Here is an 18,311-nt window from a genome sequence, read left to right as displayed (position 1 = left end):
GTGTTTTGAAAACCTGCAAGCGGTGTGTAAACATGCAATTTGTACTTAAATTCCTTACTTACGCTTGCAGATTATCAAAACACATAAATAAAAGGCATTGTCATTTGCAATGGCAATAGCTCAAAATCACAAATGCGAGACCTCTTGCACTGCAAATGCTTGTTACATGAGGCACCAGCGCTCACCTCATTCATCTTTGAGGGTGATTTTTTTATAAGAAACTGGGTTTCCTCTTTCGTGCAAGGAAAAATGCAGAGCCCTGGTCACCAGAACGAGTAAACAATTGGTTTGAAAGTTTTGTGGTATGCCAGCTGACGTGATACTGCTTTGCATGAGCATGGCTTGTGTGCCACAGCCACTTTCTTGGGAACTGCTGCAGAGAGCTTAGGGCTGTATAATTGTGACAGAGCACATTGATATTCTAACATTATAATGCTTTCGTATTGTAGTCTTTGGTGCAGTGCATTAGATTTTCTCTTGCATTTGTGGACCATGTGGTAGTATTGAGCAGATATATATTCTTGGCTGCATGCAGAATGGAGGTCTGCAGGTTGGCCAGCTTGCTGTATTTGAGACCTTTCATTTGTTTTACTCCGGTCTTCACAAGATTTTCATGTCCAGATTTCCATACCTTCGTTTGCTCAATCCTACCGAACGCAGTTCAATTTTCGATGGTTTGCTGATGTGGATTACATGATGTTCTGTCCGCTTTCCTGTCAATCGAGGGGTGTGCTCGACTGGACTAGTTCTGTCCAGTAGATTAGGCCTGTGTACAAGTTGGAGGAGAAAAACATTGTGATTTACTGAATATAGATTCTAAAGATGGCAAGGCACATATGCTTGAAATGTTTCAGGGATCATCTTTTTTTATATGTAGTTTGTTTGCTTGCTGAGCTGCTGTTAATGTTCAGTAATAATTTCCGCAAATCACTTTGCATAAAAAAAGTGTTGAAATATTCTGGCTATGTGGAATCAGTTTATGGTTTTATTTTGTCTTATTGCTTGGTGCTCAAATGAATATATTTCTCCCGTTATTGTTCATGCACTTGCTGGTATTGGACCGGCACATGCTTTCCCTATCTTGTCTATATGGTTGCTTGTAGAATATTTTCGTTGTTCAAATGTTTGACTCTTTTTCTGTAGTTATTTAGGTTTCTTTTACCCACGACCCGTACCACATAAGTTGCAACCGGGTAGGGCTATTCACCATGGAAACCCTATTCATGCCCCCTGCCCTAGCTCCTGGGCCACGCAAACAACAGGCATGTTACCAAAATCCTGTGATAACCTTGAAAGTGAACTAAGGGCTGGGTTGGTGCTAACAAACAGGTTTTCTGCCCTATCACATCTGGAGGAAAACGATTGACTGACTTCCCCTGGTAGCACCCTAAAACCGTCACAATCCATTTTGCCTAGTGTAGATGGAAAAGGTAAAACAGTGAAAATGATGAGTCGGAATATCGCAGGCTTACGCTCAAAAAGGGGTGACATATGATGGCTTGAATTGCTAAAAGAATGTGATGTGGTGGCTCTACAGGAGACGTGGGACAGGGATTGTGACTTTTGGTTAGATGGATACACATCCTATTTTTTAGCTGCCCAGGCATCGAGCTCAGGTCGAAATAAAGGGGGGTTGCTGTTCTTAATATCTGTCAATGTGAGGGGCACTGTAAAGGTATTAAACACACCATCCCAAAACTACCTAGTTTTGGAAGTCATTATGCCTAACAATTATAAATGTGTTTATATCAATTTTTATAATGCCATACAAAGCACACCTCAAAATGACAACATTAACTCCCTGACAGAGTTTTTATGTAAATATAAGGAGGGTCAAACCACTTTTGTATATTTTACCCTGATGGGGGATTTTAATATACATCTATGCCAGCAGAATTGCCAGTTTAGAGATACCACAAACATAGATATGCTGCCCCTTTCACATTTTGAACACTCTGTAAAGGGGACTGCCCTAGAAGAACTTCTCTTAGAGAATTATTTATCTGAACCAGAGTTCTTCGATACTAACGAGAGGGTGTCAACTTACAGTGCCAGGGATAGTAACATTATTATTGATTATATATTTATCTCTTCGGGCATGCTACATAATGTAATCTTTTACAATGCTATACATACTACATTCAGTGATCATAATCCTGTAGTGTTAGAACTAGACAACATTAACTTGTTTTTATTTAATAAAGTAGCAAACGCAGAAATATCTACAGAGTTCATTGATAAGGACCAGGGGAGACGGGTTAAATGGAGCAAAATCATCCCAGAGGACTTTTTTAATTCCCTAAACTTAAAGGTGGGTAAAGAAATTAATATTTGTAGGGAACCACTTAAATTTGAGGGGGATATAATTTTGTCATTTGAAACTATCTGCCATCAAGTGGCGGATGATTTAAAGTGCAAAATGAAAAATAAGGAGAGAGAGGCAAAGGGGTGGTTTGATTATGAATGCTCCAAATCTCATAGAGAATTACATAAAGCACTAAAAAAGACACCCCGAGATAGACAGGAGGTGGCCAGGCTAAGGAAAAAGTATCATTTGAATACGTTAAGGCGAAAAAATGAAATTAAAAGACAACCTTGGGATGACTTACATGAGAAGGCTATTCTGAGGGATAGCGCTAAATTCTGGTCAATTGTTAACACTCCCTTATTTAATGGGAAAGAAAATGCGCCACTAGAGGTAAATATCCCCGAACAGGATTGGCTGGACCATTTTCAAAAAATCTATGGCAGTAATCGCGAGCTAGGCTCCTTAGACCCAATACTGATTGAGACGCAGGAGATTTTACCTAGATTCACCATAAAGGAGGTACAGAAGGCCATTGAGGACACGGCGGGCCAGAAGGCCCCAGGCCCAGTTGGCGTACCGGCCGACATGTTCAAAGCAAACTCAGGCATGTGGTCAGTGGTCCTCACTAATGTCTTTAATGTAGTTAGTGTAGATAAGTCAAGAGCCCCAGCGTCCTGGTCACAGTCCATTATAATCCCCATATTTAAGAAGGGTCAAAGGGGGGACCCAAGATGCTATAGGCCCATATCGCTGTTAGATTCCTCTTTTAAAATACTGGGTAAGGTCATCCTAGAAAGAATCTCAGCCTGGGCCAGTAATAAAGATATTCTGTGTGAGGCTCAGTATGGCTTTCGATCCGGGAGAGGTACAGAGGATCAATGCCTGAATCTACATCTTACACTGAGTAAATACACAGTAGCGTCTAACGGGATGATGTACCTGGCATTCATGGACTTGTCCACAGCTTTTGACCTAGTTAATAGGTCAAAGCTGTGGACAATACTCCTGGATAGGGGCCTTGATCGGGCACTTGTGAACTTTTTGGCGCATCTCCACAGAGACCTGAGGGCGACTGTTCGCATGACTCAAGAGGGAAACTGTACCGCATTTTTTAAATCTGGAAGGGGGGTGCGCCAAGGGTGCATTTTAGCCCCCATGCTTTTTTCCCTTTATATTAACTCACTAGGAAAGTCTCTTGAAGCAGCATCTTCTGATGTACCGCGCATGGGTGGCTCCTTGATGCCGGTTCTATTATATGCCGACGACACGGTGTTTTTGTCAAGAACCCCTAATGGCTTACAACACCTACTCAATTCCTTTGGGGCTTTCATGCAAGACCTGGATCTACTAGTAAACATAGAAAAATCACATGTAATGGCAGTAGGCAAACGCAAGAATAGTATTAAAACCCTCTCCTGTAATGGCTCAGTGCTTTCCAAAGTCAAAGTTTTTACCTACCTAGGAGTGGTGTTTGATGAGAAAGGGTCGTGGGCACCACAAATTTCTAGCAAAGTAGCGGCAGTAAAGAGATCGGCGGCCGCTATCCTGGGTTTTGCGAAACGACTAGGTGGGAAACCAGCCGAGGCTATATTGTCCATCTATAGAGCCAAAACCCTGGCCATCGCTAGGTATGGGGCCTCGATATGGGGTTTTAAAAACTTGACTTCGATTCAAACAGAGGAAAACAGATTCTTGCGATCCCTCATGGGCCTCCCCCAATCAACACCAGCTTTTGCAGTTCACATGGAATTGGGGATGGGATACATTGAAGACACGCTGTCCTTGGCCCCGCTTTTGTCATGGATTAGAACATGGCTCAATCCAGATTTAACTTTAAACCACAAGATCATCAGGGATTGTATGGGGCGGGACAATGTGGCGGAGATTGGATGGTTAACACATATTAAATCATCAGCAAGATACCTGGGCCGCCCTGATTTATATAAAAACCCTGAGAACCTGATAAGAGAGGACATTAAATGGGTTAAGATCCACTTTGTAAAGAAAAAGGAAGCAGAAAGAGAGGCTAGTGAAATTATGAAGCCAACTGTAAGGTCTCACTACATGATGATTTCATCGTTATCTATACAATCATACCTAACGATAGTTATTAAACCATTTCATCGGTGGCTCCTTACAAAATTTCGCTTTAACCAAGTTCACTTTCCGCTGGGAGATTATGCTAAGTGGTGTAAGCCTCACGAGAATGTTCCCTGCAAATGTGATGATTTTTCTGACCAGGACATATTGCATTTCGTGTTTTTCTGCCCCTTTTTTAAGAGCGGCAGGGATACATTTATTAAGCCAATTCTAAAGGATGAAGAGTTTAAGCAGGTAAAACCGGCTTTATTGTACCTGCAGCTTATGGAATCACCACTAATAATGTATGGGGTAGTTAACTTCTTGACAGTCTCTATACGGTCCAGGCAAAATAGACTTCGCCCGTCTGTGGTTCTACATCATGGAAATGATGAATGACCCAAAAAATTTTAGGCTAATAGTTTTGTAACAACTGAACTGTAGTAAATATCAATTTATGAATTTTGCAAGGTTTGCACATTTTTTCTATGGTTGTAAATTTTTTTTGAATACTGTGATTCATCGGATGTATAGTTACCCTGATCACCACTGAAGATGCGTTTACATGGAACCTTTGTTTTTAACAATTTTATTGTGTCTTTGATGATTAAATGTGACCGTATAGCATACTTTTATGATTTTAAAATAATCGAATAAAGTGTTTTTTGACTTTACTTGACTTGTAGTTATTTGAAAAAAATGCAATATTCAATAAGGTTGTTTCTTGTACCAAATTATTTTACCTGCTTTCTCTTCCACAATACAGATTGCACTGTATAAACTAATAGTATAGCGGTGTTTAAGTTTTGTTACAACTTCCTTCTTTTTTTCTTTTTGTGTTTTAGCAGTCCACAGAAGAACACCGGGAAACTCGTGTATGTACTTTTTAGCAAATTGTGTCTGAAAATGTTGCTGAGTTTGAATGCAAGGAAATGTAACGCTTAAGAAAATATTGAAAGCTTTCTCTGTACTGAAAAGTTTATCGGTTTATGGTAAGAGAATTTCGTAGCTAATGCAAGAGACATTAACATGCCTCTCTGGTGCTTACAAGCCTTCATCATTCCACTTCACATAAATCATAAGGATGAAATACTTGAGTAAGCCTGGCAGTGTTACACCATGAAAAACGTTTCTAATTTTCTGTCATTCAGTACTTTTATTGGAAAGTAGTACTCTGCTACCCCAATGTCCTAGTACAAATGTACAACTATACTCAAAGTTTTGCTCTTCTCTTCAGAAGTTTATGCTAGATCTACTTAATTTCTCACTCTTTGCCATTCGTGGAGTTTGCCAGGGTGTCTGTATTTGTATTTCAAAGTTTGACTCACCTGCCCAGCTAGGGAACCTTTCCCATGAAACTGGGTCTAGACGTTGGAACCTAATACAAACAGCAACAACCAGCTCCTTATTGTCTACCTCAAGGACCTTCTGTTCAGTGCTGTCTGAAATGCTATGAAGAATGATTGACCAGTGCCCCAGGTGGATGATGTTTTCTCGGTTTCCACGGTCTGACCTTGTTTGGGAACTCAAGGACCACTGCCTAATGTTAAAAAACGAAACTTGAATGTTTATATTTTTTTCTTTTCAAATTCATCCCATATTAAAAAAAATAAAAAAATCGCAGATGGTGACAAACTCATAAACTCATTAATATTCATGATTTAGGTGTATCTGTGACCCCATTCGGAATCGCTAAATGAAACTAGATGTGTTTCATACATTAGGAATTGCAATGTCTGAATTGCGATTTGCTGAAAATCGCAATTAAGTAATGTAGGAAAGTGCCCTTTTTGCATGATCACCCCCCACTTTTTGCTGTGGATGGTTTTAGAACTGAAAGTGCACTGGGACATGCTAACCAGGCCTCAGTGCTCTTTCCCTCCAAAGGTAATGTGAATTGGTACACCCAATTGGCAAGATACTTTAACCTCCCCTGTAAGTCCCTAGTATTTGGGACCAGTGGTACCCAGGGCCAGGGTGTTGAAGGTATCACCAGGGCTGCAGCACTATTTGTGTCACCCCATGTGACCAGAGTAAAAGAAAAGTCTGCAGGAGTGCTACCACAGCTGTACAAGCAGCTCCTATGCTCAAGTGTGACTTTGCACACACCATGCATGACTGGGTCGCCTCACTGCAGTAAGGTATGTAAGTCACCCATAAGGTAAGCCTCCCAAAGCCCAGGAGGCAGGGTGCGTTATCTTAATGGTGAGGGCATAAATGTGCAGACATATATGCTTATACTGTAACCTTGCCAGTCAAGCTTACTGTAAGTATACAACAGGCCATAGATAAACGTGGACTGGCTATGGGACAAACCCGAGATAGCCATCTCCCTGATGGTACCACCGAGTTTAGTTGTGTTTGGTATCAAACACCTTGTCTTTTCACCCTGACACGATTCTCATATTGAGCGTAAACTGGCTTGCACACAGGTGACCCCCTTAGAGTGCCAACCAAGATACCGAGTTCCTTTGTGCCTTGGCGGGCTCTTTGAGCCGTTTGATGCCAACACAGAGGTCTGACCTCCTACTGGCGAGTGGTATCTCTCCCAGAGGATGTGAGGCAAAAGGCCTCAGCAGTAAGGAGATCACACCTCCACCCTCCCATGATGTCTAGTGAATGACCCTTCAGGGTGGTGAGCCTCAAAGGCTACACCACCTCCTATATGTAAGTGACTTGTCTGCCAGTGGAGACAAAGGCACGTCCTTGTCCCCAGGGCTTCATGGGCGCGTACAGGGAGGAAATTAGGTACGCAGAAGGAGTACACCCCCCAAAGGCTAGCCACACCTCTAGGGTGGGCTAGTGGGTCCGTATCGCCGAGGATGCTCCATGCCATCTTGAAATCTCCTAAAAATAGTGGGTTCTGGGTTACACCCACCAAATGTTGTCACCTCAGGGTTTTTATGAGCCGCAGCACTAGTAGCCTATTGGCTTCAAGCCCTCACACACCCCAATTCCAGGATTTAAGGGGTACCCCTGACACCAGAATACCGGATCTACGCTTAAGAAGAAGAGGACAAAAAGAAGCTGTGTCTGCACAAGCAGGACTCCACAAAGAAGAGGCGTGTAGTACCGCGCCTGTGGCAGCTCCCCTGCAAGTGCCGAACTACGACGTGTCCAGGACCAGAGACTGGTTCCAAAGGAAGGCGAGCCCCTCTGCAAGACAAAGACTTCATCAGGACTCCCTAGGGTTAGAGGTTTTAGTTCGCTGCAGTCGGCAGACACAAACCTCACTTCCACATCCGAAAGCAGGACCGACCGGCAAGCTCCGTCGTGGAACGGCCCGAAAGTAACTGGCCAGGTGCCTTCTGGGAACCGTAGTCCTGATGCTTACCGAGTCTCAGTCCTCTACAGCATTCCCAGGACCTCTGGAAGAAGATTGACTTAGCTGTGACATTTGCCAAGACCAAGGATTTTTGGTGGTCAAGTTGACTGCTCACTGTTTTACTCGACGCCCCACGCTGAGGGAGCCTTCTGCGTTGCCCCAGCTCGATTTCTGTGGTGCAGTTGTTGAATTCTTGCATCAGAAAGAAGGCTTTGTTGGCAGCCTGGTAAAGTCATCAGCTGCATCCCGGTTCAGCTCTACAGATTGCCAGGCACACCTCTGCACCAAGACGCCTGGGCCAGGTAGAACTGTTCTACCTGGTGATTCCTGATCCCGGGGTCCCTCCAAGCTTCACCTCCAAGTGACTTCTCTGAACTCAACCTGCAAGCATCATTTTGTCAAGTGTCGTTTTGACAGCTCCCGTGGCTCCCGTTCAGCACCAAGGACAGCCAAGTCCCTTCTGCACCCGGACTCCCTGGGCAATGTAAAAATTTCTGACTATCGCCGCTTGGTCTGTGGACTCGCAAGACCCTAACTCCAAGTGGGTTCCATTTAACTCATCTCAAAAGTGACTGAGTGTTACCGTAGATTTTCTTTATTGATTGCAATGGTAAATATTTGACAGTTCTATGAAGTATTGATTTGTTGAGTACTTAAAAGTCGATAACTCCGGTGATCCGCCTTGTATTGATTTAGTTTTGGTGTAAAGAAATTGTATATAAATATGCTCTATTGTTATAAATTGGTGTTGGATTTCTTTTGAGTAGTGTCAATTACTTATAGTCACTGTTGGTACTGTACAATGCTTTACATATTTTCTCTGAGTCACCCTGTCTGCTCTTTTGCCACTTGACCAGGACTGAGAGAAGGATTACTAGTGTGAATCTGAGGTCCACTTTTAAGTATTTTGTCTATATTACATGCCATACCACATAATATTACCACCTTGCTAAAAAGGTCATCATGGTTCCTAAAATCTATACAGATAGCCCTGAGTTTTATTCTTTTGGTCATGCATTTTCTTCATGTTGCATATGAAGGCTAGTTAGTTTTTTTTTATCCTGTGCAGTTCGAGGCCTGCTTTTACCATAGGGTTGTGCATACGTTTTCACATTATTGCAGTCCAGCGAGGATCAAAGAATTGGTTGTTTCTAGCATCCTCAATTCAAAGATGAGGAAATCAAGGGAAGCCTATCAAGGTTATTATTGGCAAGCATAAACATATAAATAAAAATGAAATCGGACCCACTAGCATATTCTATAAGACAAAGATATACCAGTGTTGAAAAAGCCATGAATCTGAATATTAAGAACAGGAGACCTACTTATTGAGCTCTACTCTTGATGATATATGTGGCCCTTTTTTACTGGAAAAGGAAATGGTCTAAATAGTATACCAGGCCTACGAATTCGAAATTGTTGCTATCTATTGCTATCACTATTTTCCAGTACCCCTTTTCAGTAGGTTATTGGTGTTGATGGTTGACTTGTATGTGGGAGGGCAAGGACATTCTGGTGGACATGGGTGGCTCCTCCATGCGGGCGGAGGAGCGTTGCCCCACTGCTTTCTCGCAGTGCGAGAAGTAGTAACATAAAATGGTATAAATACCATTTTATGTTACTGCTTCTTGCACTGGGAGAAAGCAGAAGAATTTGGTTGGGGGCAGGTGGGTGGGTGGTCCTGCAACAGGGCGGGGGAGGAGTGGCTAGCCCAATGTTGTGGGCACTGACTGTTTTGTCGGCCCTCTGGGGCCAACCAAACCAGTCAAGCGCTCTGCCTTTTTCTCCATGTAGGCTGAGCCTACATGGAGAAAATGCCCCCCTCCCCATAGGTGCTTGGCTGGGCGTCATCCTCACCAATCGTCATTGGCTTAGGGCAGGAAGGCTTTCTGCTTCCTGCAAGGAGCAAAGACGACATGGGACCAGATCCGGATCGGGCAGGCCAAGGTAAATGTATCTTTTTCATTGAAATTAGCCCCCACCTGTGCGAATCAGCCCCCCCACTCACCCTGTACCCTCCCACCCGCCCTCACCCCCCTCACTCCACCCCACCAACCCCCCCCCACTGCGCCCCACCTCCCTGTCCCCCACCTCCCTCCCCCCCACTCCACCCCACCTCCCTCCACCCCACCTCCCTCCCCACTTTGACTCGCGAGTCATGTCGGCCGCAGTTGCTGTTGGAAGTTATGAAGAAGAATATATATATATATTAATATATAATATAAAATATATAAGAAGAAGGTATGCAAATAGCCTTGCAAACCGGTAGCCACAATAGGTTATTTTTTCCTCTTTTTGGTTTTGATCTTTCAATCACCCTGATTTGTAATTTGTAACAATAGATGGCGGTGATCCTCCTTGTTTTTTCCTCCCCCTCTTGCAGGATCTCATTTGGGAGGATTAGGTGCCTAAGACTCCCTCCTTATCATATTTTCTATCCTCCCCTACTTGTGATGTGTTTAAGGAGTTACCTGTTGCTGCTTGAGGGATGGTTCTAGGACAACATAATTTGTCTTTATTATATCTTGAATAATAATAACAAACGAAGAATCGGGTCGTATGTAATTAAAGACCTACTTCGGGTTCAGTCCCCAACCTCAACATATGAACTAACCTGAAAAACCCGGGGGTCTAACAGTCTGCACAAAGTGTGCCTATAGTGATCATAAATTCATATCCACACAGAAAGAGTTGCAGAGTAGAAAAAGACCCTTATGAGTGGTTGGATTCCCATCAAACACGTAAACTTGATCACACTTATCATCTGGGTTTCCATCTTTCCATCCACTTGCCCTCTTGATCATAGAGGGATAAACCGTGGATTATATCATGAAGGGGGTCTTCAGGAGAGCCCACGAAAACGATCAGGTATGGACAGACCCTACAGAAGTAGTCCTACAAACAGGTGTCAAAGTGGAAATATTAAGTGCTGTGGAAATGTGTAAGTGAGAATTAAATAGGATTTATACCAGAGAAATATTTTATTAGGGTATCTGTTGCAATCCTAGTTAAAAACAGTGCATAAAGGCAGTTGCATACATCACTGCCTATTTCTATGGTCAATATGTTTCAGCCCTCGGGATTGTTAGTCCCTGGCTTTCATCAGGACCTACTTTTTATTTTGCAACTGCGTATGTATCTAATGTGTAATAAGTGCAAAAAATGAACATAAAAAAATTATCTCAAAGTGCAGATTGGAATCAATACAACCTCACCTACTCTTTCTGTGTAGATATGAATTTATGATCACTATAGGCACACTTTGTGTAGAATGTTAGATCGTTAGTAGACCCCCAGGTTTTATTGTATCTCGCACATTGAGAATATTGCATGGGTTCGGAGAGTAAGATTGGAAGTCTGAATCTTTGGGTACTGCCGGTGATAAAGGAGCCTGTCAAGGGCGGTTCCCTGTATGCCAGTGTCATGGAGTCTGACGGTGAGTGTGCGGTGGGAGACTGTGTCGAAGGCTGCAGAGCGGTCGAGTAGGATCAGGGCGGCCTTGTGTCCTAGGTCAAGGAGGGTGCGGATGTCTGCTGTGACGGCGAGTAGAGCCGTCTCGGTGCTGTGGTGTTGCAGAATCCGGATTGGGAGGGGCCAAGGATGGAGTTTTCTTCAATGAATTTCATTAGTTGAACATTGACAGTCTTCTCGGTTGCTTTGGCTGCAAAGGGGCAGTGGAACATGGGTCTGTAGTTCTTGAGGTTCGTGGGATCAGCTGAGGGCTTCTTGAGTAAGGGGCTGATTTATGTGTTTTTCCATTCGTTGGGAAAGATGGCAGTTTCGAAGGTGGTGTTGATGGTGCTTCGTAGTACCAGTGCGGCGGCTCTGTGGAAGATATGTGGGGGCAAGAGTCCATGGGGGCTCCTGAGTGGATACCTTTCCTGGTTGATGCGCTGTCTTCGGTGGTGACTGGGGCCCAGGAGGAGATGGTGGGCTGGCTTGCATTGCTTGAGGAGGGAGTGGTTTCGTAGTCCGGTATCTGGTTGTTGAAGTTGTCGTAGAGGGCCTTGATTTTCAGATGGAAGTAGGAGCCAAGCTTGTTGCAAAGGTCCTGGCAGGGGATGATGTCCGTGGTTTCGCTGGGGGTGGGTTTGGTGAATTCCTGGATGATGCTGAAGAGTTCCTTAGAGTTGCTGTAGATGGCGAGGATCTTGTTTTGGATGAAGGTCTTTTTGGTGGCTCTGATGCGTTGGTGGTATTCTATCATTGCTATTTTGTAGGTGGTGCACTCTTCCTAGGATTTGCTGTTTCTCCAGTTCTTCTTTAGACGTCTGCAAGTGCGTCTAGATTCCTGGAGCTGGGTGGTAAAATAGGTGGCCTTTCTGGGTCGCTGTCGGTCGGGGTTACATAGGGGTGCGAGCTTGTCTGTGCAGTTGGTGATCCATCTTTCGAGATCTTTGGCTGGGAGGTTGGCATCGGTTGAGGTGGAGGGGCTTCACGGTTGAGGGTGGAGTTGAGCTGTTTCTCAGTGACCTTGATCCAGTTCCTTCATGAAAGGCTGGGTGCAGGTTTGGGCACGGTGTGTCCTGCCTTGTGGGTGGGGTTGGTGATGAGTTGTCTCAGTCCGAGGTTGGCGAGGTTGACCAGGTCTGGTGGTGGATTTGGGGTTGCTGAGGTTTTCAAGGGGGAAGTTTAGGTCTCCGATGAGCATGTAGTCCATGGAGGCTGACGTGTGGCACGATGAGGTCAGCGATGGTAGTGGTGAACGCAGATCGAGGTCCGGGAGGTCTGTAGGCGAGTGTGCCTCTTCGGGTTGTTTTGGGGCTGGTCTGGATCTAGAGGTGGAGGTGTCCGGTGGTGGGTGGGCTGTCGCACGAGCTGGAGGTCATGAGTTGGAGGAAGCTCTTGTGTGCGATGGCAAGTCCTCCTCCTAGGCGGTTGGGGCGATCCTTCCTCTTGATCTTTTATCCGTCGGGTATGCAGTGGCGATGTTGGAGATGGATGTGTATTTGGTCCAAGTTTCCGTGAAGAAGGCAACATCTGGCGAGAGGATGTCGAGTAGGTCCCAGACCTCTGCAGCATGTCTGTGCAGGAAGCATACGTTGAGGAGGATGCACCTCAGGGCTTCAGTGGTGTTGGCGTCCGGCGTGGGGACGATGGCTGTAGGGGTGCGGAGGGTGGTGAATTCTTGGCGGCTCTGATGGAAGAAGAACTGGCCGTGGGTGGTAATTGGTGTGGACAGCTGCCAGTTGTTCCTTTCGGGGTTGAGTGCGAGAAGGGCAACTGAGTCGTAGCGGTGGGTGGCCAGAGACCCAGGGTCCCTGCCGCTGGTTACTGCCGTGCACCGGAAGGGTGCAGATAGGCTTGCCTTTGGCGCGCCATCAGCGCATCCCCCGCGTAGCTGTGCAGCAATCGCCATTAAATAGCGAAGGGGGAAAGAAGCGCAGATGGGGAGGCAGGAGTGGGAACCGGACAGGGGGGAGGGGCCGCAGGGGCTGCAGCAGTGGGAAAGGGTGGTTAAAACAGGCACCGAGAGCACAATGAAGGGAACAAGACAACAGTATAAAAATAGTATAAAACAGGCTAAATGAAACAAAATAAAAAGAGACAAGTTACTGGCACAAGAACAAAAGACGGACATACAGAAAGATGGGCACAAAACAGGACAGACAACAGTGGACCAGCAGAACAGCATGACTCTCCCACTGGACCACCAGAGATGAGGCACAGGAAGGAGCCTGCGAGTGGAGGAGGGCCTCAAACACCTAACAGATTAGGTGAGCAGGGTTCAGCGGAGGAAGTTCAACAGCAGAGCTGCTGGGGGAGAGAGCAGGTCTCTGGCCAGGAGGTCTTCTTAGAGTTTCCCATTGTCCAGATGGGTTTAATCCATACTAATATTATAAAGAGAGAGCCCAAACCTTTGAGGTGGGTAATCTCAGTAACCACAGCACCAATCACAACACCCAATACAGCGTTGGAAAGTGCAGTTGCAGCAGAAGGACATAGGCTATGCAGACGGCCACCATATACATTTAAAAGGTAAAAGAACCGTGCCAGCAAAGTAGTCCCTTGTGGGCGTGTCTGCGTTGTGCTGTGGGCGTGTGCTGAGGCCGTGTCAAACGCTGGGGGCGTAACAAACACTGGGGGCGTGTGTCCTCCCTTCATGCCATGTGAGTCGTACATACAAGCGCCAATTACGTTGCTGCGTAGCATCAAGGGGCACGCTGTGGGCGTGACACACTGGGGGCGTGTGTCCGGCCTTCATGCCATGTGAACGCAATTGCACGCTGGGGCACGCTGGGGGCCTGAGAAACGCTGGGGGCGTGTGCTACGTTCCGCCCTTCATGCCATGTGGGTCGTACATTAATCAGAAGATCGTCTGCTGTGGTCGTGAGCTGGGGGCATGACAAACGCGTTCAGCTGGAGGCGTGGTAAGTAACGTTACTGCAGCCTCTCCTGCGCGCTGTTACTGAACTCTCTCATTCAACGAAATTACTCGCGCCTGCTACCATCAACCAGGGCTCTAGCCGGGCTCAGGCGGCGGATCAGTACACTAATTACACGCGCCTGATAACATCAACCAGGGCTGCCGCTGGGCCTGAAGCGGGGGAACACGCGCCTGCTAACATCAAACAGGCCTGCATCTGGGCCTCAAGCGGGGAACACGCAAATGAGCGTGTCTGCGGGGACAATTACTGCAGCCTCTCCTACTCGCTGTCACTCAACTCTCTCATTAAACTGATTTACCTGCGGCTGATGACTCTCTCATTCAACGACATTACACGCACCTGCTAACATCAACCAGGGCTGTAGCCGGGCTCAGGCGGCGGATCACTACACCAAGTACATGCGCCTGCTAACATCAACCAGGGCTGCAGCTGGGCCTTCTCCGTCCTGATTCTAATGAAACAAAAAATGTTGTCTACCGCGAGATTTTAAAATAAATTGCCCTTGTCAAATACACACTTTACACACATTCTATTTCATACCCGGTCAACGTCGGGACGGGCTGCTAGTGTCTGATATAAATAGACACACTTGTTGTAAAGTGCTTCATAGAATGTTTCACAGCAGCGTGTAATTGATTTATTGTCGCCAGCAGTCACAATGTGTGATGTAATGTTATTGTACCCTTTCCATGCATGATGTTGGAGTGTCAACTAGTTCAAAGATTGTTACCCAAAGTGTGTGGATAATTCTCAGCGTTTACACATATTGTAGTTACTCTGAATGCATTTACCTGCCACTGTCAGTATACAAACATACTTTAAGTGTAGATATCAGAGCACGCAGACTGGTCCTTCTTGACCTCAACACTATAAAGTACATGTTAGCTTCAGGGGCCCTGACAGTTCACAGGTGACTTCTCTTTCTGATATTCAGCCTTCAAGTACTAGACTGTGAAAGTGGTGATCTCTTTCTTCTTTATGTTACTTTCTTGTGATTATCCAAACTCTGTGTAGGTAACAGAATCTCAATTTATGAAAACGCCCTTAAAATGCATAATTGCGATAGTTAGGACTTTACTAGGTTTCTATTAATAATGGTTCTTTATTTTTTCTTCTAGAGAAAGATCACCAGCAAAGTCAGGCAGCTGTTCTTTAAAATGGACAACTGAAGAGAAACAGCTTTTTGAGGAAGGACTGGTAAAACTTGTATAGAATAGTTTTTGTTTTAATGTTTTTCTTCATTATGGTTTTAAGACATAGAGTGGCAACCTTAAATTTCCATAAAGCTTTACATTCTAGGATTGCTTGAAAAGTTCATTTCTGGATTTGGCTTGTTATACCACCCTAGTAACATCAATATTTACCTTAAAGTCAAATCAAAATCTAACTCTACAACCTCGAGAAAAAATTGTTAAGTGTGCGTGAGAGAGTGAAATAAGACTGTGGTCAGTACGATCTCAGGCTAAGAAGTAGAACGAGGGGCCAGATAAATTAAATACTCTTATTTACTGTTTGTGACGGCTGAAATGTTATTTGCAATAGACTAAATCCATTTTGTAAGTAGGAAAACATTTACTGACTCCTAAAATGGGTTTCCAAATTGTTGCTGAATTGAACTTTGGAAGAGGCATTTTGTGGGAGTCACTTTCAAATTGCGAGTTGCTACCAAATATGTCAATGGATTGCGACTGGAAATCCAGCCATAAATCATTGAAAACTAACTGACTCCCTCGTGGGGGTGGTGACTCATTCATAAAAAGAAAGTGGTCCCCTGCCCCTCTCTGTTAATTGAGATACAATTTACAGAGAGAGATAGCAGTGGTCCTGGGGACCATTGCCAACCCACTCAAACTTTTAAAATAAGGAAAACAAAATCAATCAATCAATATCTTTATTCGGTCTGATAAAAATAAACCATAAAATCACATAAATATCAAATACAAATCCATAATATGAAAAACGTGAATACAATATGACATTTAATTAAAACAATTAAAAATGTGATCACGTAATCTAAGTTGATTCTTGAATTTCATCAAATATACAAGTTAAAAAGAGCACCAAATATTTTTCCATAAAATTGTCATTAACATCAACTTCTCACATGTCGCTGTTGGCAGAGGTTGAGCTGGAATAGTGCAATATTGGCGAACAAAAACCTCAAAAATGGTCCGCTGTGTACTCCCATTGAAACAAAACTGAAAAAAGGAACACTTCTGCCTAACTCGACTATCAAATGTATGATAAGCAAGCCAAGACCTAGATAAATCAGAGGGTTAGCCTTTCATATATTTTGTAGCCCGGGTAGCTACAAAGTAAGTGGTTACATGCGAGTTTAAGAATTGGAAGTGGAACAAAGCTGCTCTACACCGACAAAAAACCCAACTTACGTAGTAAAGAATTCAGAAAATGCTTACGTGCAAAGCTATAAAATCTACAAAATAACATAAAATAAAGAAGTGATTGAGTGGATTGATTATCGCAGGGGCAGATCAATTCTGTAATTCCCTCTGGGTCTGGGGGATTTTTAAAAAACAAGGACCAGAAAATTGATCCTGCTCGGAAACGAAAAGGAAGTGATCGCTCCCACCTTGTGAAATCTAAAGACAGGTACACCGCGGGTTCGACTGTGAGTAACTATCTGCAGTAATTCAAAACTGAAAGTTTTGCTAACTCTGTGTTGAATCGAATGTCTGCACAGTACTCCATAAATGCTGCTTTCACCTCTACCTTAGCAGTTTTAGCAATAGTCTTAGGTTTGGTAAACCAAGCAGATAAACCAAGGGTGACCCGTATATATCTTAACCAAGGGACTATGAAAAATATATATATATCTGTATATATGTGGGGGGGGTGTGTGTGTGTGTGTATTTTTATTGTTTTTTTTGTTTTTTTATAAATGTAGTCACAGACATGGTGGTCTGCTGATTCTTGCAAGTCACCATGTCAAGATTTTGACCAAGCAGACTAAGCCACAAAATTTGCAATATACCTAATAAAATTAATTCGGTAAGTTGGACTGTGATCTACTTGGATTCTAAATTTTACAAACTGACCTATTGCAATTACTTTTTGTGGCCATTATCTTTTGTACATATGGCCTTAGGTGTTCCGTCCGTATTCTCAACTCTGCTTTATTCTTGGAAATAAGATGACATTGAATGCTAATCTGTTATAGTCATAAGGAAGACAAAAACAAAGCATTGCCAAAGGTTATGTATTACTCCAGTATTGGAACTTTCATAGATTCACATGCTTGAATCATTCCCCGTCGTTGAGATGGGAGTCCCCGGTAAATCAAAATAGCAATGCAAAGCTACCACAAACTAGAAACTAGGCATAGGCCATTTCATGTTTTATAACATATCCACCTCTTTTTGTAAAAGAGACCAAATAAAACACACAACCAATCAGAACAGCCTCACCCTTTAGAACCTTTCTGAGAGAACCTCAGACATTCAGATTTTCTACCGCACATTGTGCTAGGGAGTCTCCACTGAGCTCTGCTCAGTTATTCCTTATTTGACTACTTTATATTTTTCAAGATGACTTTACAATTTTGGTCTTCTCTATTTATCGTGGCAGACAAGGAGAACAAGCATCAGGCATCCACTCTGCCCTTCTCTGCTCCACCCAAGCCTCCTCTCTCTGTCCAGCCCTCTCTCCTCCACCCAAGCCTCCTCTCTCTGTCCAGCCCTTCTCTGCTCCACCCAAACCTCCTCTGTCCAGCCCTTCTCTGCTCCACCCAAGCCTCCTCTCTCTGTCCAGCCCTTCTCTGCTCCACCCAAGTCTCCTCTGTCCAGTTCTTCTCTGCTCCACCCAAGTCTCCTCTGTCCAGCCCTCTCTCCTCCACCCAAGCCTCCTCTCTCTGTCCTGCCCTTCTCTGCTCCACCCAAACCTCCTCTGTCCAGCCCTTCTCTGCTCCACCCAAGCCTCCTCTCTCTGTCCAGCCCTTCTCTGCTCCACCCAAGTCTCCTCTGTCCAGTTCTTCTCTGCTCCACCCAAGCCTCCTCTGTCCAGTTCTTCTCTCCTCCACCCAAGCCTCCTCTCTCTGTCCAGCCCTTCTCTGCTCCACCCAAACCTCCTCTGTCCAGCCCTTCTCTGCTCCACCCAAGCCTCCTCTCTCTGTCCAGCCCTTCTCTGCTCCACCCAAGTCTCCTCTGTCCAGTTCTTCTCTGCTCCACCCAAGCCTCCTCTCTCTGTCCAGCCC

At 44.6% G+C, this 18,311-nt stretch overlaps 1 protein-coding gene across 2 annotated transcripts in view; it reads left to right on the top strand.

The window, feature by feature from the left end:
• Positions 1 to 18,311, top strand: part of MYSM1 (Myb like, SWIRM and MPN domains 1) — a 367,486-nt gene that overhangs the window by 124,235 nt on the left and 224,940 nt on the right. Inside the window, exons 5-6 of one of the 2 annotated variants that reach the window (XM_078669957.1) lie at positions 5,236 to 5,262; positions 15,220 to 15,298. In XM_078669957.1, the coding sequence (XP_078526083.1) occupies positions 5,236 to 5,262; positions 15,220 to 15,298 (106 nt within the window). Of the gene's footprint in view, positions 1 to 5,232; positions 5,263 to 15,219; positions 15,299 to 18,311 lie in introns of both variants that reach the window. The other variant, XM_078669947.1, reaches the window with a different exon arrangement.

This window comes from Lissotriton helveticus, chromosome 1_2 (genome assembly GCF_964261635.1).
Source record: "Lissotriton helveticus chromosome 1_2, aLisHel1.1, whole genome shotgun sequence".
Classification (NCBI taxonomy): domain Eukaryota; kingdom Metazoa; phylum Chordata; class Amphibia; order Caudata; family Salamandridae; genus Lissotriton; species Lissotriton helveticus.
The sequence above is the reverse complement of the archived record's forward strand: the minus strand, read 5'-3'. Positions and strand labels throughout refer to the sequence as shown.